Genomic DNA, 18081 nt, shown 5'->3' with positions numbered 1-18081 from the left:
AATAATAATACAGTACATCGGTATGGAATACAGTACATCTTCCCAAAGTTAATATTCCAGTTTAGATACCAAGCCTGATTCAATGACTAGTTTGACGCCTTAGGCTTTGCCAGTGAGTGTCGCTCAGGCCTTAGTACATAGAAAAATAACACAATAATAATTATAATAATATAATCAGGTGGGTAGCTGCGTCAGCATGCGTGGGCTGCAAAGGAACAAGTACTAGGTTTATTCCATACTGAAAAAAAGAACACAACGTTTCGGCCGTGGAAGAAGGCTCTGTGTTCTCTTTCACAATCTCACGTTGTGTTCTCTTTCTTCTTTTTTTTCAGCATGGAATAAACCCATTACTTATAATAATATAATGTTGAGCTTGTGTTTGGGGGATCAGGAGTATTTATAATATCAATATGATCAAAATCTGCTTCTGTTTTTAAAGAAAACGTTAGGTCATCACTGACATTTTTGTAGTATACTGTATCATATGTATCACGGTGTCTTTTTCCGTGAACTTCTTACATTATTCGAGCACGTGTGTGGACTGCAGTAGTGCAAAATCCAAAAAAGCCACGCCCGATATTCAGTTCTGATTGGACAATTTATTATATGATTTTCTTTCTAAGGGCAGCAAATCTTTTGTTTGGACGTCTTGTATACAGTATGATTAATCTCTATGTAGACAAAGTGTATCTCAAGATACAGATAATCAGTTCTGTATCCTGAACGCATTAAATATTAATTCCCCCGTTTTTATCATTTATTTTATATACATCTATTACTGCTAAAAAGAGCTATTAATTAGCAGTCATGGATCTTTACTACTGAATAATTTAGAAATGTCAGAAATCCTGCTCGGAATTGAAAAGCCCTGGATCAACTGGTAGCCAATCAAATCCTTAATTAGGAATTTTCAGCAGCTGGGAGGCACTTAAACCATTTAGTTTCAACGCCGTTTCCTTGAATGTTCAATTATATGCGCAAAAAATCTCATTTTGAAAAAAGTGCCAAGAGAACCACCGGAAGCACCCTTGTAACGAACATTAATTTTCTCCGATCAGAACAAACCAAATCGCATCGCTGTCGCTTGCGCACGAAAACCAAAAACCGTCCAAAACCTAGGAAAAGGGCGACACCTGGTGCCTAAACAGGGAAAAACCGATTAACCACTGATCAAAGTCGATTCGAGAGGCCTGTGTGTTTGACGTCACCAGTGACTCTTAGCCACTCAGGTAGAAACCGAGCTTCACATCCGCACGTGGCGAGACGCAGTCAATTACGCAAATAATTCAAACCACCTTTTCGCCGTTTTAATTAAAGTAATAATTTTCACGTGTTTAATATACAATCAAGTCTTAAATAGCAATCACCAACGACTCTACGAAGTGATTACGCTATTAAACGATTCAATTATTAGGGAATAAACGCGCTCAACTCGAAAATTAAAGTAATCGCCGCAGGCGGATAAATCACACATGCGCCTGCCCTCTAATCGTCCTCAGCCTTCAGTACAGAGCAGATACAGCATATCACGTTGGTCTAAAACCGGCTTTTATGGGGGGAAACACATCGGCAATAGAGATGAAGTATTGTCTTACTTAATTTTCAGTGGTGGAATATTATTAAAAAATAAATAATTCTATAATACTACAAAATTATTATCAAAGGCGATCTTCAACATCTGAAGTAATTAAGGTTACAGTCAGGCACGAGTTTATCGGGCTGGAAGGCTGCAAGTCCTGGAATTGCATGAAACGGAAGAGCTAAGGCTGCTCTCACCTTCCCTAACAGCTCAAGGCAGCAGCACCACCCCCTCCACTCAACTCCAGGCATTTCCAATCCGGGTTCTTGAAGCTGACATTCCTGTCCTGGTTTTCATTCCCACCACGCTCTTAAAAAAATCCCTTAATTGAGTCAACAAGATAAGATCACTCTATTGGCCATAAACAATTTCTTGTATGAGTAATTTGTCTTTTTGCATACCCCAGCTTGCTCTCCATGAGACACACAGACAGGGAGAGAAGCTTGGGGTCAGAGGGCAGGGTCAGCCATTTATACAGCGCCCCTGGAGCAGCTGGGGTTAAGGGCCTTGCTCAGGGCCCCAATGGAGTAGGATTCCTCTGCCGGCTGCGGGATACGAACTGGCAACCTTCCAGCCGCAGGCGCAGATCCTGAGCCCCAGAGCCACTGCACCAAGATGCATGACTGGGACAAGTGTCATTTTAAAAAAGACTTGATAGACCAAGTCACTTAGTCACAGCAGTAATCAAATGGCAATCTGCTATACTGAACAGGCTTGGGAAACACCTCATGTTCTGTGTTAAATGTGTTAAACTGTAAAGGCGCTTTCACACAATTCCACACGCACAGTGCTTTCAGCCCCTGCCCTTCCCTTAACCCATTCACTTCCTCACTTCCAACCCCCTCCAGTCACCATTACAGCTAGGGGAGCTGCTTCTCCCCGAGCACAGCGGGAGAGCGCCATCCCAGGGGGGCAGTGCGTTCTGCCTATTTAAAACATTTGGAGCTACAGCCATACTGTAGCTCCCAATAATTATAATGCAACATCCCTTTTGGAAACTTTAAATGCTTTATTTTATTGAAGATGAAACACACCATTTAACCCAGAGTTTCCCCCAAACGTCTAGCTAAATTAGGATTCCTACAAATACCAGTCCTGGAGGACCTCAGCGATCAATGGGGAGGAGAGCAGAGTAATGAAGCCAGTTCATATATGGGGATTATTAGGAGGCCATGATTGGTAAGGGCCAATGGGAAATCTAGCCAGGGCTCCGAGGGTAACACCCCTACTCTTTACGAGAAACACCCTGGGACTTTTAATGACCACAGAGAGCCAGGACCTTGGTTTTACTTCTCATCCGAAGGACGGTGCCTGTTTACAGTATAGTGTCCCCATCACTATACTGGGGCATTAGGACCCACATGGACCACAGGGTGAGCGCCCCCTGCTGGCCCCACTAACACCTCTTCCAGCAGTAGCCTTAGTTTTTCCCAGGAGGTCTCCCATCCAGGTACTGACCAGGCTCACTCCTGCTGAGCTGCAGTGGGGCTGACAGTTGTGAGTTGCAGGGTGATATAGCTGCCGAAGCGACAAAAGAGCATACACGTTTATTTTTGCAGCTACATCGACGGTAACGAGGTTCTGAATCGTTAATAAAATATAGTTGTAAAACCAACAGAAAGGAAAAACTTCTATAACTCCTAGATGTATAACGATTGTAAGCATAAGGATAAACTACTGCAAGAAATCGGTCCACCTGAGCAAACAAGATCGTAATAATGTTGACACGCAGTGTAGCCACTATGTACTATTCGCCATTCCTGGACGGATAGCCCTCCTGCACATTAAACAGTCCGATGTAGTAGTATGACACCTGAAGAAGGCTCCACGGCCGAAACGCTGTGTTTTCTTTCTTCTGTTTTCAGCATGGAATAAACCTATCACTTGATCCTTTGCAGCCTACGCATGCTGACGCAGCTACCCACCCGAACTACTACAGTCCGATGTAGTAACTGTGAATTCGGGGTTAGTGTCGTTATCTGACCGTTGCACAAAAGTAAAACTGTTTTTCAGGGCGCAAGCTAAGTAAGCGAAGGTGTTCAAAAATCCTTTTGTCCAAAACCGAGGGAGGGCGATGCCGGGTCTGCTTTGCCCGCTGGGAGCTTCTCATGCTCTGTGTTTGACACGGCAGCTGGAGCCCTCGCTCCGCCCGAGTGCACCGGAGGCGCTGCGCTCCCTGACCGAGGTCACGGCAGGTCGTGTCCTGGGTTCGCCCCCGCGCGAACTGCAGCGCACCGCGGAGCCTCGGTGCGCCGGGGAGGTCGGGCGAGTTCAGAGCGCTGCGCGGTGCCGCGTCGCAGGAGCACCCGGGTTCACCGAGTGCGCCGGGAGTTCAGGCAGGGGAAGAAGGAGGGCGCGCCTCCCCGTACTGTCGGTGCGCCTGGTTTCATTTTCCCCCCTGGCATTGAGCTTGAGAAGCCAGCGTGAGTTTTGACGGCGTTACCTTTTCTACCAGTAAGACAATACACGCTTTCTGCCTACAGTAGGGCGAAGCGGTGCCTTTGGGTGTCGAAGATCAAAGAAGGGTGCTTTTAGTGCAATAAAAAAACGGCTCTATGTCATTTTAGACGATTACAGTCTTCGTCGTAAAGTAAGGATTTTATCGCACACTTGGATGAGCATGGACAAAGTGAATGATAAAGGTAGGGGTGGGGAAAACAATCAATATTTGTTTTAAGTGCTTTTTTGATATAGTACGTAACAAGAATACAAAACTGAAAATACGATAGACGCTATATTAATGTATTACCTATCGCTACAGTATATTACAGTATCTTTTGCAGCTACAGCTACGTTTGCAGTAGCTAAATCCCTTCTCATTTGGATTTAAAACAGGAATCTGTGTCTCTAGTGCTGTAGGACCATCGCCGTTCAACCTAAGTTCTTGACTATTAAAATGATCTCAGTATCCAACATGTAACAATAATTTGACATCTTTCCCTAGTTCGTGAAATAGTGAACATAATGCTACAGGTCCTACTGGACTTGCATACGTGATACACAGTGTTCTCGATATTATAGAGATGTACATAGGCTAGTCACGGAAATGAAATCACGATCTCAACAAACGTACAATGAGAAAATCGGACGTTTTATCGCTTTTTATAATTTGTCATACCGCTTTTATCCTCGGGAACGATGTGAACTCGTCCTTTTACACGGTGAAGGCTTCTTGAAGCCAGTATCATTCTTATAAAAGGTCTCTTAGCTCAGTGTCTCCCTCTGGTGGATAATACAGAGAAGTGTTCCTTGTTTATGTCCCACCGCTGCACGACATCGATCCTGGAGGCCCGTAAGGTTCTTCATTGAGGTTTTCTTCTACCCGCCGGAGCCGTCAGCCGTCTAAACAACTTGAAATACTCCTTGTCGTCAAGAAGCCGGAGAGTTCAAGACACAGGTGCTCTTGACAGCCAGAAATGAGCAAGACAGCTCTGCTACATCGGAGTTCCAGGTTCTCGGGTTTGGTTCTGGGCTTTGATGTCTACGTGGAATTTGCATGTTCTTTCCAGGTTTGGGTGGATTCCTTCCAAATCCTGAAAACATGCTGGCCTGGGATAACTGGCTGTTCTAAATTGCCTTTCGCTGTGGCTCTGGCATCCCATACAAACAGGGCAGAAGGTGGGAAAACTGGGATTTTCAGCACTATGAGTGGCTTTCTGATAAACAATAGAGGGATGAGCTACACTAAAAAAGCTTAGTTAAGAAGAGGGATATTTTTGCACTATTAATTTGTGTTGTATGCATGTTTTGCAGCTTCAGTATATTAAAAGACAATTGTGAAAATCTTTGGAGTTCCATGGCCTACCCTTTCCTAACACTTAATTCCACATTAGTGCTGTTGAGAAAACCCTAACCTAGGTTTTCAAAAGCTTTTGAATTCAAATGTCAGGAAGCTGGGGTCATGATTGACTCGCAGACTCAACAAGTATAATAATGTCAAAAGCATTCGAAATTTTCTGCTGTGATCTGCTGAAGTGGCATGAACTACAGCCAGGAACTCTCGACTGGCAACCCAACATTAAGTACCACACCATTTCCAGTTGGATAGAATAGCTAATCTTTGCAGCACTGGTTTATGGTAACAAAACAAATACATTTATGAATACAATCATTAAAATATAAACATCAACAGCTCTAGGAGCAGGGAAACAAAAAGAATGACACTTCAAAATTAACCAATGATCTCCTAAAATCCCTGTGCATGGAAGAAGCACTAGGAGCAAGATGACCTATTTCACTCCCCCCCTCCTTCACTGGATTGTGGTTCCTGTACCATCTTCATAAGACTACAAGCATCATTGTTTTAGGATCTCTTTTTGTTTGGTATCTTTTCTGAAATACGGCACTTGATGGGCACAATGAATCAGTTGGTGACGTTTAATTATTCTTTTATTAAGCATTCTGTCGCCGGTGATCAGCTTCGTCTTTGTTCACATCCATCTATATATAAATATACAGTAGGGGTTTATAAAGACTATTTTTGGCCACAAAAAACTGCCATAAATGTATTTCAAACGCCTGAGTTGTGATTTGATAAAACCATTCAGTCAAGGATTTGAGAGATTTAAAACTCCCCCAACACTCGTCAGTTTTGCTCACTGCTCTTTTGGAGCTGGACTGTTACATTCCATTAAAATCCAGAGAAACCGTCAAACAAACTAATTCACAATTCTCTGCAGTGCTAGCTGTGAATCCAAGCCGATTGGGGGAATTATTTTCACAATATGTAGAGGTAGATAAAAATGAAAATTTTGTATCCAGTCAGCTGGTGGTTAACAGGTTGGATGTGAGACAGGAAAAAAAAAATATGCTGTGATCTATAAAGGAAGCACAGTTTCAAAAGAGCTTCAAATGTTATCCCATTGGCCTTTGATTTACTTAAGTAAGGAAGCAAGGGTAAACTCGATGAAATAAATCTGAAATTCTGGGAGAAATGAGAATTGTCTCTAGGTGGAAATGCAACATTATCCTACATACCTGAGAAAAACGTTTTTAACCATTAAACCTGATCTTGTTGACATAAGAGTGACATAACGGAAAATAAAAGATGGAAAGAAAGACACGCAGAAGGTTTTCACCCCATTTTCTCCCTTTATTTGCCCACAGTAAAAGCTTTAAGCCCACGACTGTCAATTTTGTTCTCCTGGGCCCTGATGGCAGAAACCGCATCAATCATATCAAGCTGGACGTTTCGCACGATTCTCCTCGTTCCATTCCGCATCCCATCCCCACATGTAAATAAAAAAAAAAATCTCTTTCTGCAATTACAAACGCAAGTATAAAAAGAAACTGAGCTCGTGTTCTAGGTCTCACAGGTGAAGGCTTCAGTGCTGTGTGCTGAGATTGTGAGGAGCTGAAGATTGGTGAGGATTATGTCCGAGACAGACCACGGTTGTCCAGATCTTTCACCTGCAGAGCGAGAGAGAGAGAAAGAGAGACAAATGCCATTTTATTAACAGGATCGTGAGTCTCTTCTAGACTTCCAATGCTGAGAAGTCCTCCGGGTGCGGGGCTGGTGTGTGACGTCGGAGGGAGTCCCCACCTTGTATATTCTGACCAGCCAGTGCTCTGTGGTGTAGGCCTCCTCCAGCACATCCAGCTCGAAGTCCTTGTTGCCGATCTCCGCGTTTCGTACCCTGTCGTAGCCAGGGGGGCGCTCTGCAAGGACAGGGGGTTGGGGAATGAAAAAGAGTAGGAAGACAACGTTACGTCCGTCTGTCTGTCTGTGCACAGGTACGGCAGCCATCAATCCACAGCCCTGACCCATCTGAACATTTCAGACTGTTGGTCATGGAAGAGACCAGGGCGCGGTTTGGAAAAGTAGGGGTGATGATCCTCAACTCCTGGCTAAACTCCACCCGGGCCTTGTTCAATCCTCCTTAATTGAACTGCCGAAGCAATTGCTCGCTTCTCCACTTCCTGCGAAGGAAGGCGATTGTGTGGTGCAGGTGCAGAATGGCTGCCAGACATCACCCAGGCGGCACTTCCCATATGGTCTGGTGACTGGATTGCCTGTTTTCACCCAGGTGGACCGGGTTCTGGGAGTGCAGAACAGGCTGTCCAGCCATGGGACTGAAGCAATACCCTGGCTTCATTCAAGACACAGCAGCGGGGGATCCTGGGAAATTTGACAGTGGCTTGGGGTCATTACTCCTGACCTGGCTCGAGTGCTACTTAAACAGATGCCCACTGTCGTACACGACATCTTGGGAATAACTGAAAGATGGGGTTAACGTAACCAGGTACGGCCCCCGTGCCATAAGTGGAAATATTTTCTATGTTCCCAATACAATTGAGAATGGTCACTCATACAACCAGAACGCGCCCCGCCACGCCCCCACCCAGCCCCGGCGCGGGTTACTCACTGGCCTCGGTGTAGACCTGCCCGAAGCGGTAGTAGCACATCTTGTACATCAGGCAGTTGAGCAGCACCGGCGAGCCGTCCCGATCCACGCGGAACTCGCCCGTGGGGGTGTAGTAATCGTGCTCCTTGATGTGCCGGCCCGTGTCCGTGCTGCCCCCGATCCGCACCATCCAGAGGAACTTGTTGATGTCTGAGGGGGCAACGTCAGAGAGGGGCTCTTGGGGGTTACGCACAAACAAACTCGAATCTAATCTGAACACACCTCTTCTTTTCTCAGGAACGTGAAATAAATCGTTAAAACCAACTTCTGAGTAAAGATAATGCCCAATCACCCCCTTCTCGTTTTTTTTTGTAAGGAGGATTTCCTTTTAAACAGTACCGCTTACCAAAACGTACAGAATTTTGCGGTTCTTTGAAATTCCTTTAGTCTACAGAATCAAAAAGAGGACACCGCCCAGGACTACATCAAGAAGGGAAGGGTCAAATGCATGCCCAGATGACCGCACTGCAGAGATTCCCCGAACTGCGGCACAGGCACCGTCCTCTCCTTACCATCTGACGAGTATCCGGTCAGGCCTCCGAATATCACCAAGACGTAGCTCACGTCCAGCTCCCGCATAATCTCATAGGCCTTCTCCTCCGTCGAAGCCATTGCCTGGCAAGGAGGACACCCGTCTGGTTAATGACATATGAAACCCGCAGACGCATCCCAGAAGTCTCCTGCGCCTGCGGGTCTGCGTCCCCGAGGCCGACAATACACAGGGGAGGTGCAGATCTGAGAACGCGCCGACAGAGCCTGCCCACCTGGCCCACTCTGGAGATGTGCGTGTTATTCCATGTGTTGTTGTCCACCAAGATCGTTCGATTGGCCATGGCTGTGATCTGGTACCCGTAATCCCACCAAGACATCACCTTAGCGTCCTGCGGGAAACAAACCCCAAAACAAACGACAGGGTAAGAGCACATGCCAACGATGACAACAAAAACTAGCCTTCTCGCTGGACAGTGCTCTCGCTGGATCTGTTGGGGACGTTTTTTTTTTTTTTTAATCTACCATTTGAATGAAGAAGGCTCATTTCTAAAACTTTTTCACCCGACTAGAAGACGTATCTTGCTACTAAGCCCTGCAGTACCAGTCTGGTACGACGAACGATAACTTTTTTTAATCCTAGCCTAAAAGAGGAGTGGCTTGTGGAACTGTCACGGTTTCCTGCTAAAATAATTATGAAAAAAGACTCGGGGGAAGGTGGGCTCATGCAACAACACCGCGGTCCCGGGGCGGGTGGGCGCGCGGACCTCGGGGGTGTTGTGGCGCAGCCAGTAGTAGGCCTCCCGGAAGTCGTCGAAGATGATGCGGCTGCCGTCGCCGCCGCGGGCGGACAGGACGATGGAGGGGGAGGAGTAGGCCTCGCTGGTCACCCAGGTGGAGTGGAAGGTGTAGGTGATGAGGAAGAAGGCCATGATCAGGATCATCCCACTAGCGACCTGCCGAGAGAGAGGGGGAGAGTGACCGACGTGGACAGAGAAGCAGGCACCCCCGTCTCTCGATGGGCAAGCTACGTCCAGGTGCTGCTGGCCACAACCTTGTTAGATTGCCCGAAATGCAGCATTTAAATCTGTACAGTGTATTGTCTCCTTTTTAATTAAGACAGATTGGAGGTAGCTGTTGGGGTGTCAACAGTATGAAGGCTCAGCAGACACACTATAGCCACCCCAGAAAAATCCTCCTTTTCCCTCTCCATAATCTTCACTTTAAAACACGTGCAAGCAATGAGGTGTCTGCGCAACATCAACAGGCAGATTTTTGTAACTTTTCACATAGTACAGGCTAGGCATTGCTAAGATGCTCACAGCAGTTTGCGATTTTTGTATCTTTTGTGCTTCTGTCTGTCATGTGTTATCTATCATACGTAAACAGCGCTGCGTTACAGATGTTACGGACCCAGGACACCCGACTCACCTCGTTCTTAATGGGGTAAGTGGAGTCCTGCTGTTTCTTGCTCTTCTTGTCGGGCCGGCTGACGTCCAGGTTCTTCATGTAGGTGGTGAGGACCTGGGAGACGCCGATCCCCGAGAGGATGCACATCACTGGGGCCAGAACCAGCATCAGCCGCACCTGCAGAGAGCGGCCCCATCAGGGATAGTGTGTGTGCACGCAGACACACGCACGCACAGACACGCGGTGCGGTGGCTCTGTGGTTAAGGATCTGTGCCTGTGGCTGGAAGGTTGTTGGTTCGTATCCTGGGGCCGGCAGAGGAATCCTACCCGGCAAGGCCCTTAACCCCAACTGCTCCAGAGACGCCGTACAATAACTGACCCTGCGCTCTGACCCCAAGCTTCTCTCCCTGTCTGTGTCTCATGGAGAGTAAGCTGGGGAATGCGAAAAGACGAATTCCTAATGCAAGAAATTGTATATGGCCAATAAAGTGATCTTATCTTATCTCGTATACACAGACGGTCACACACATGTACACATGTACACGGACAGTCACACGCATACACAGACGCACGCCCGCACATGCACGGACAGTCACACACAGAGACAGGCAGATGCACACAGAGACATGAGGAGGACCTGGTTCGTACACTGTGGGTACACCACCCATCTCATTCATTTACTTTGGAGCAGGCACCTGACTTACAGTGGAATATAAGGACCCCAACCCCTGTGCAAACTAATCCCAAAAGATGCTCCTTGGGATGCTAGATGACATTTATTTCTTAAAACAAGACGATCGCCACTTAAATCAGGAGTCGGAAAAGGATTGTTATTCAGTACACGGCAGTTCCAACCTACCATGACAGCTGAGAAATACATGCTTGTGACGCCATACATGATGATGAAAATCCTGGCGTCTGAGAGGTTGTTGAAGCAGTAGTACAGCCCAACTGGGAGGAAAGGGAAATGAACACATCAGAACAAAAGACCAGAAACGAGATTCATCCTTCTGATGAATCTGCCCACGTGCAAAGCTGGATCTTAGACAATGTTTTGATATGTCAATGAAGACAACATAGGTTACTACACCTCCAAAGAGAGGCTTCATTAGGTGTTGTGTGAAATTTAGTGCCGTCACTCTTTGAGTGACTTTGGCAAAGTGAAAAGCTCCTGGCTGAAGCCTGGCACTGTACCTGGGAACATGAAGACCAACAGCTGGAGGTCAAAGTAGTAGGAGGACCAGGTGGTGGGCTGGTGCTCGGACACGGAGGCAATGATCGGGATGTTGTTCTTCGCGTAAGAGGGATCCAGCAGGGAGTAGAAGCGTCCCGTCCAGGGGGAGATTTTCCCTGAAAACACCAAGATCCCACGGAGCTTTAAGAACCCAAAAAGCCTCATTCCACAAAGAAAGATACAAGCAGGAAGTAAGTAAGAATGAGCTGCTGAATAATCCCATTTCAACCTTGGGATGGGCTGTGCCGTTTTAAAACGGATGAACCTGAACAGCGTCCAGCTTGTGTGCACTGTGTTCACAAACGTTTCTGTAGCTGTCCATAAATTATCACCCGCCCACTTGAATTAGAAAGGTACTGAAACATTTGTCTAATTAGTTGGAATATGACAGAAACAATGGCATTTCTCGAAGAGTAGGGGTGTTACCCCAGTGTCCTGGCCGCTCTCCTCCCCACTGATAACTGGTGAGCATACGGGTGCGCTATGGCTGCTGTGACATCATCCTGTGCTACACACTAGTGGTGGAGGGGGGCTTCCCCATTACCTGTAAAGCACTTTGAGTGGAGTTTCCAAAAAAGCACTACAGAGATGTAAGGCATTATTATTAGCTTATTAGCTTATTATTAGCTACCGGCTGAAAGCCAACAAATGAAAGTGCTCCCCCTACCGGTCAGCATGAGCACTGTGCCCACGGAAAGCAGGATGAAGCCGACCAGAGAGATGACGCTCTTGAAGAGGATCTCGAACTGCTGGGGGTTCAGCTTGCTGCGCAGGTAATCCACAAAGGCGTGGATCTGACAGAGACCGAACACGCCGAAGGCGGCCATGTGCTCGGAGGACTGCACCGGCTGAGCGAGGGGACAGAAAGGGAGACGGTGGGACAGAGGAAATAACGACTTTGACAAAAAAAAAAAAGAAACGTATCGGGGGGACCCGTTCCACACACAACAAAATAGATCACAATCCCATTTTCTGATCACTTTACTGTTGATTTAGAGCCCAATCCACCAAGATCAATCTCCTGCATTTGCGTGGTCAAACAAAATCATTAAAAAAAAACCCCAAAGTGAAACAACACTCTTCCTACCCCTCCCAAGCAATGAAGTTAAATGACAGATTCACAGTTGCTGCAGAGAGCTTACCTGGAACCCCACAAACGAGATCTGCATGGAGAGGATGGTGCCCAAGCAGTAGACGGTGCAATAGGCCACATAGATCCTGTGGGAGAAGCGTCCCGTCAGCATCAGAACCAGCACGTGCAGCGGGATGAGGTTGATCAGGAACACGTAACCGCCCCAGGAGGACACCTGCAACCAACAGGAGCGCGGCTCAGGCACTGAATTCAAATCAAGACCTATTACTTCCGCCTAGCCTACTCACACCTTACATCACAGCCTGCTGCCACCATGGCTGCTGGTGCTGCTGTACATGCCATTGTGTGTCTCTGTGTTGGCCCACCAGGTAGATACATCTGTTCTGACCAAACTATCCTATTTTCCTCCCCACATGTCCGGATGTTGCCCAGGCTGGGCATCATCTGAGTTGGATGCTGCATCACTGCCATGGATCCAAGAGGGACATCGTGGATATAGCTATCGTTTAGGAGGATTTTGCTGGTCTACAATGATCTGCATAAAGTACTGACATACAGAAGACATGATGGATAGATGGATGGATGGATGGATTAATACCCTCATTTATTTATTTCCTTTTTTGTTTTAATTATATAATGTTACCATGCCCAAAGGGGTTGGGCAGCCAGTTGACCTTGGACCCCTAGAGGTTTTTTTTTCTCCTTACTAAGGAGTTTTTCATTCCTCTTCTCCGTTGTCTTCTGGTCTTTTCTGTTCAGTCTTCATAAAATGTATGGTTACTTTCATTATTAAGCGCCTTGGGGTAACCTTGTTTTAAAAGGCGCTATATAAAAATAAATTGAACCGAACTTAATCAAGATCACAGGGAAGTCACTCCTTCACGCAGAGAGCCTTCCCTGCTCCAGCCTGGGCAGGGGAACAGTTCTGCTGTGCAAGAACGGGAACACTTTCTAGCACAGCAGACACCCCTCATGGCATTACACTTCACATTAAGGGCTTCAGACACAGGAGACTGACCAAGGCGACCTACTTCTAAAATCGGCCTGACAAAGAAAAACTGTCTCTGCTGCTCACCATGTAAAAATAGGCCAGCGAGCACATGGAGGACCAGTAGATGGAACCAGTCTTCACCGCTTTGATCCACATGTAGTAGGTCAGCAGCATACAGAATATGGCAATACCTGTGGGATGAGAAAGCGTTTAATGTCTTCATTGGCTGACGGCAGGGGGGAAAAAAAAGCAAGCGAGACCCTAAGAAATGTGCAATGAGCTACTGAACCCCCCGTACCTTCATTGTCGTAGGAGCCGGCGACTGAACGCGATATGTATCCTGGCACCACGGCGATCATAGCTGCAGCCAGGAGCCCAGCACCTGCATCCTGGGAAGAAGACGGGTGGTCAAACACAGGCTCGAGGACACAGGGATTTTCTTAAAGGGTATATTGTCACTTATACGCTGAAAACATCCTGCGAATTGCTGGGTTAGATGAATCAGATGCTGGAGTCAAATGTGCTGGGAGAAATATTACAGGGTACTTGCGCCTCCTTCTGTTGTGTCTGCACTGTGCACATTAGCAGTGCCCATCCTCAGCCCACCTCGCGGGGGGTGCCTCACCTTGAGCTCCTTGGTCAGGTGGTACGTGACGATGGCCGTGAAGGAGGAGAAGAGGGGCGCCAGGAACACGCAGACGTTGCGGATGTCGATGGTGATGTGGAAGAAGTGCAGCATGTGATACAGCGCCGCCGAGGTGATCATCAGCCCTGAGGGGCAGGAGAGAGGGGGAGGCTGTCAGTTCCCGTCTCGGAGCAGCCCGGAGAGCACGACGCCGTGAACAAAACACTACGGACGTACGCGCAAAAAAAATCTACTTAACCAATATAGCAACCAAGTCTCATTGTTCGGGTGGCGTTCTAGTGTCCCCATAAATTAAGCAAACACGTCACTTGGCATTATCGCGTGTAAGAACACAAACAATATGAACACGCGGGCCTGCCCCGATATGCCTTATGCGAGGACTGCACTAACTGCACAGTGGCAGCTCTCCAACAGATGAAAACAGCAACAATTCTCCCCCCCCCCAACTACAAAACAGGGCTTCACAAAGTTGGTAGCTTTACCTTCCATTGTTAAAATTACATGACAGAAAGCTTTTATCGCATTCCGCTCTCCAGCAGAAAAAGAAAGGAGCATCAGGAGAGACAAAGCATAAGCACTTTCAAATAAAAGCACCGACTATCTTTGTGGATAAGACTGGATAGCTGTGTGCGCTCCAGGTGCTTTCCACAAATGCCTGGTCACGCAGGAGTCACGTCAACTGCTTTTAAACTAGGATGTAACCTTCCCCTCAGGCCAAAGTGTAATAATCTGCAGTTCCTGGATCCCAGATTCAGACTGACTGCATACCAAAGCACTATTTTCTCTGTCAACCTCTAGAGCCCAACCTGGATAGATAGTGCCCCCAATAATTCTCCCCAGGGGGTACCAGGCTCGGTCATCGAACCAGTTGTGAAACTTGTAGAAGCCTTCTTCTGCCAGGAAGCGGGTGGTCCGGTAGTTGAAGTATCTGGGAACGCAAACACACAACACAAAGTGCGCACACTGTGATCCAACTGCCGTTTTGAACTGAAGCATTTTCCCCTCAAGACCAAAGCCCCGGACTAGACGTGATTATTTTTTTAAAAGGTACACAAGGTACACAAGGAGACCAAGTAAAAGACAGAAAAAAAACAAACAAACTTACGGGTCAAATTCGTGGATCACGCTCTCGAACCGCAACACGGAGAAGAGCCGGGTGGAAAAGGCTGCAGAACACGAGGTCAGAGGTCAGAGGTCACCCCGACTGCGGCACATTCATCTTATTCATTTTAGCAGACGCTTTTATCCAAACTTGTAATCATTTGTACAGCTGAGCATTATTCTACTTGAGCAAACTGAGTGAAGCGCCTTGTTCAAGGGCATAACACCATCAGGGATTCAAACCCACAGCCTTCCAGCTAAGTCCAGAAGCCATTTCTCAGAGCACCGATGCCCATTTTCACATTGGCAGGGGCCAATATGGGCTGGATATGGGCAAACCGTCTGCTGATTACCGCCACCGTCCCGCTCCTTGTCACGGTCGGACACTCACACAACACTGCTGCCATGGACAGGATGAGCAGCTTGAGGAGGGTGTCCTGCTTCTCGTAGGAGAGCCGGAGGAAGCCCAACTTCGTCATCTTCGCACGGGGAGGGGGCTCTCGACCTTAACACCTGCAGAGGAGGGAAGGGAGTGGTCAGAGGGGCGAGACGAACAGAGAGCTGCACTTGCTGGGCATCCTCTTGCCAAGAGCCTCAGAATTTCAGGCCTGCATCTTGATGTACAGGACAATCCCAAGCACCTTGTTTGTTCAGCAGGCTCAGGTGAAATGGTGGCTCACGTGAGTGCATGATACACTCAAAGCACACGGGTGCAGGGACAGATGGAGGGAGAGAGAGATAGAGGGGCACAGTGTAGTCTTCCAAGATGGATGCCTGGGTTTTTATTACGTTCTTTATGGTTTGCGCTTGGCTACACCCAAAGTGATGCACGTTTGTAGCTTACTCAAGCCTATAACAGCACTGCCCCAGGATCAGAACCTACAACCTTCTAGTGAGGAGTCCAGACCCTGATCCACTCTGCCACACCGCTGCCTAACAGCACTGGTGTCGGGTACGATACACAGTTATGTGGTTTCACATCCCATCACCTCCTGAATTTAAGGATTTGCAGATTCTCACATTGTATTCAGAGCACAACTGTTCAAACTCCTTTTAAAACACCAGTCCAAAGACACAGAGACACAAAGAGCATGATATTCTCTTTTTCCCCACACTATTTAACTCAGGGATGTGCAATCCTGGCACTGGATGGTTAAGTTTGTCTGCACCTGAAGAGTTGGGGGAAGCTGTTAAATGGGCTGAATTCAGCCAATAATTAAACCCGAGTTACACGGTTAAAAGCAGAGTTGGAATGAAGACCTGGAGGCACGCTGGCCCTCCAGGATCAGGACTGGACTACTTTGATTTAACTTGACACTGCTGTTTAAAATCTAAAGCAGACTGCATGCAGGCTTTATAGACTGTATAAAAGGCGGGGGGAAACAAATCTATAAAACACTGAAGGGATAGTAAAAGCGGTTTTAAATAAAAATGGGAAATTAACAGCATTACAGCAAAGTAACTGCTCTCACAACGACTTAAAACACCCCGAACGAAACGTTTCTCACGCTTGTTTCTGAGAACAGCTTTCATTTACACTGGTCTTCGGGATAAGAAACATTAGAAAACGATGTTTAGAGATAGGAGTCCGGGCCCTAGGATTCTCTTGGGATCACGTTCACAGCACCTGAGAATAAATCACTAACTTGCAGAGAGGAAGAGATCTGATCGAAGTCACCGCTGAGGGTTACAAGCAATTAAGAGCTCCGGCATTCAGGAAGATTTACAAAAGCAACCCGTGTCCAAGAAACTAAGGCGGTTACAGGAGTGAAGTCGGTAAACTGTTTACTCAAACCCCAAAACAGGAATGTGACCTTCTGTTGGCCTATTTTCCAGTTAAAAAAAAACAGAACAGGAACAGAATTTAGTGCACAAATAGAAACGATAAAATACGAGGCAAGAAAGTTGCATTATGCCAGTGTTAACGAATATCGCTTTGTCAAAACGTTTTTAAAGTAAACCGCAGCTGTTCTCCCACACCCCACAACCTCTTACAACTCCGCTAAATGCACGCATGCTTCGCGGTTATCTTAATTATTGCGCTTGGTAATTTTTGTGCAAATCCAGGTGCTGGTTAGAATAGTTAGCTACGTATGGATGGCTTGCAGATGGAACAGAAGCTTCTAAATTACCTGCAAAAAAATACTCTATTTTGACTCCTGACAACAGCCGCTGTCGGGCTTTCAGCTGCACATGCTGTAGCGATGTTGTGAAAATTGATGTTGTCTTACTGAACAATTAGTTGTGTTAATTACCTTCTATCAGTCCCTCTAACCCCTCCACGGCTCCAGCTTCTCACACTAAACCTTTCCGACTCACACTACCCTGAAAGTGGCTACGCCCCGCCCCATTAGGCCGGTGCAGTCTTCTATTGGCTATTCCTCGGCGATCGGGACGCTGGGCACTTTTGGATTGGCCAGGCAGACGTCCATCAACAGCCAGGCAGGCGCGTCCACGAAGACTAGTCAAGTTTCTCTGCTGCTCCAGCAGTGACGTGTCCCATTTAGTAAGGAGCGGAAGCGAATTCAAAGCGGAGTGCTTTCACTGCAGCGACCCCGCGACGTTGGAGGCGATTTACTAATGAAACGCATAGGGTTTATCGTACAGAAATACAGTAATACTGTTTTTTTCCCCTCCCGAAGTATTGCTTACGTACTCCCCTTCCCCGAAAACACACCTTCAAGGGAAGTAACATGCACAACCCTTTAAGAAATAATTCAGGACGCCAGGTTATTCCCAGCTGCCCACACATATCCGGCACCCAAAGATAACACTTGGCCAGCTTCCCATTATTGGAGCACCGAATGGTCTGCCCTTAATTTTCGCTCCAACAAAAACAGGGCCATGTTTTCACTCCCGAGCCAGATAACCTTGATTGCACGTACTCTGGGACGATAAATGACACTTTCAGTTTATGTTAATGTAGCGTAATAAAGTTTATTGAAAGAAATGCATAATACTTTTACAAAACTTCACTCACAACAGTTAACCTGCAGACTTGGCTTTGTATGCTCCTGTTGCAGTCATTTCAATGGCTTTAACAGTACCATCAAGAGCTAACAACTGTTACAGACCTATATAACGGGTAAACACTTTTTGTTATGAATTTAAGAAACACCAGTTTTTTTTTCTTC

At 46.9% G+C, this 18081-nt stretch overlaps 1 protein-coding gene across 2 annotated transcripts; it reads right to left on the bottom strand.

The window, feature by feature from the left end:
* Positions 1-6650: 6650 nt before the first annotated feature.
* On the bottom strand, positions 6651-17309 carry stt3a (STT3 oligosaccharyltransferase complex catalytic subunit A). 2 transcript variants are annotated; one of them, XM_069182707.1, is made up of 18 exons: positions 17203-17309; positions 15339-15460; positions 14952-15012; positions 14653-14774; positions 13826-13971; positions 13499-13589; positions 13285-13391; positions 12259-12423; positions 11784-11964; positions 11077-11232; positions 10742-10833; positions 9904-10059; positions 9240-9428; positions 8748-8864; positions 8496-8598; positions 7945-8133; positions 7122-7237; positions 6651-6988 (listed from the first exon to the last, which is right to left on the bottom strand). In XM_069182707.1, exons 2-18 carry the CDS (start codon positions 15424-15426, stop codon positions 6950-6952), a joined length of 2118 nt encoding a protein of 705 aa, XP_069038808.1. In that variant the 5' UTR covers positions 15427-15460; positions 17203-17309; the 3' UTR covers positions 6651-6949. The 2 variants fall into 2 exon arrangements, with proteins under 2 accessions (XP_069038808.1, XP_069038809.1); XM_069182708.1 differs by lacking the exon at positions 17203-17309 and adding an exon at positions 17080-17188.
* Positions 17310-18081: the final 772 nt, after the last annotated feature.

The sequence above is a fragment of the Lepisosteus oculatus genome, chromosome 23 (genome assembly GCF_040954835.1).
Source record: "Lepisosteus oculatus isolate fLepOcu1 chromosome 23, fLepOcu1.hap2, whole genome shotgun sequence".
NCBI lineage: Eukaryota > Metazoa > Chordata > Actinopteri > Semionotiformes > Lepisosteidae > Lepisosteus > Lepisosteus oculatus.
Note: the sequence above shows the minus strand (reverse complement) of the source record. Positions and strands in the feature narration are given on the sequence as shown.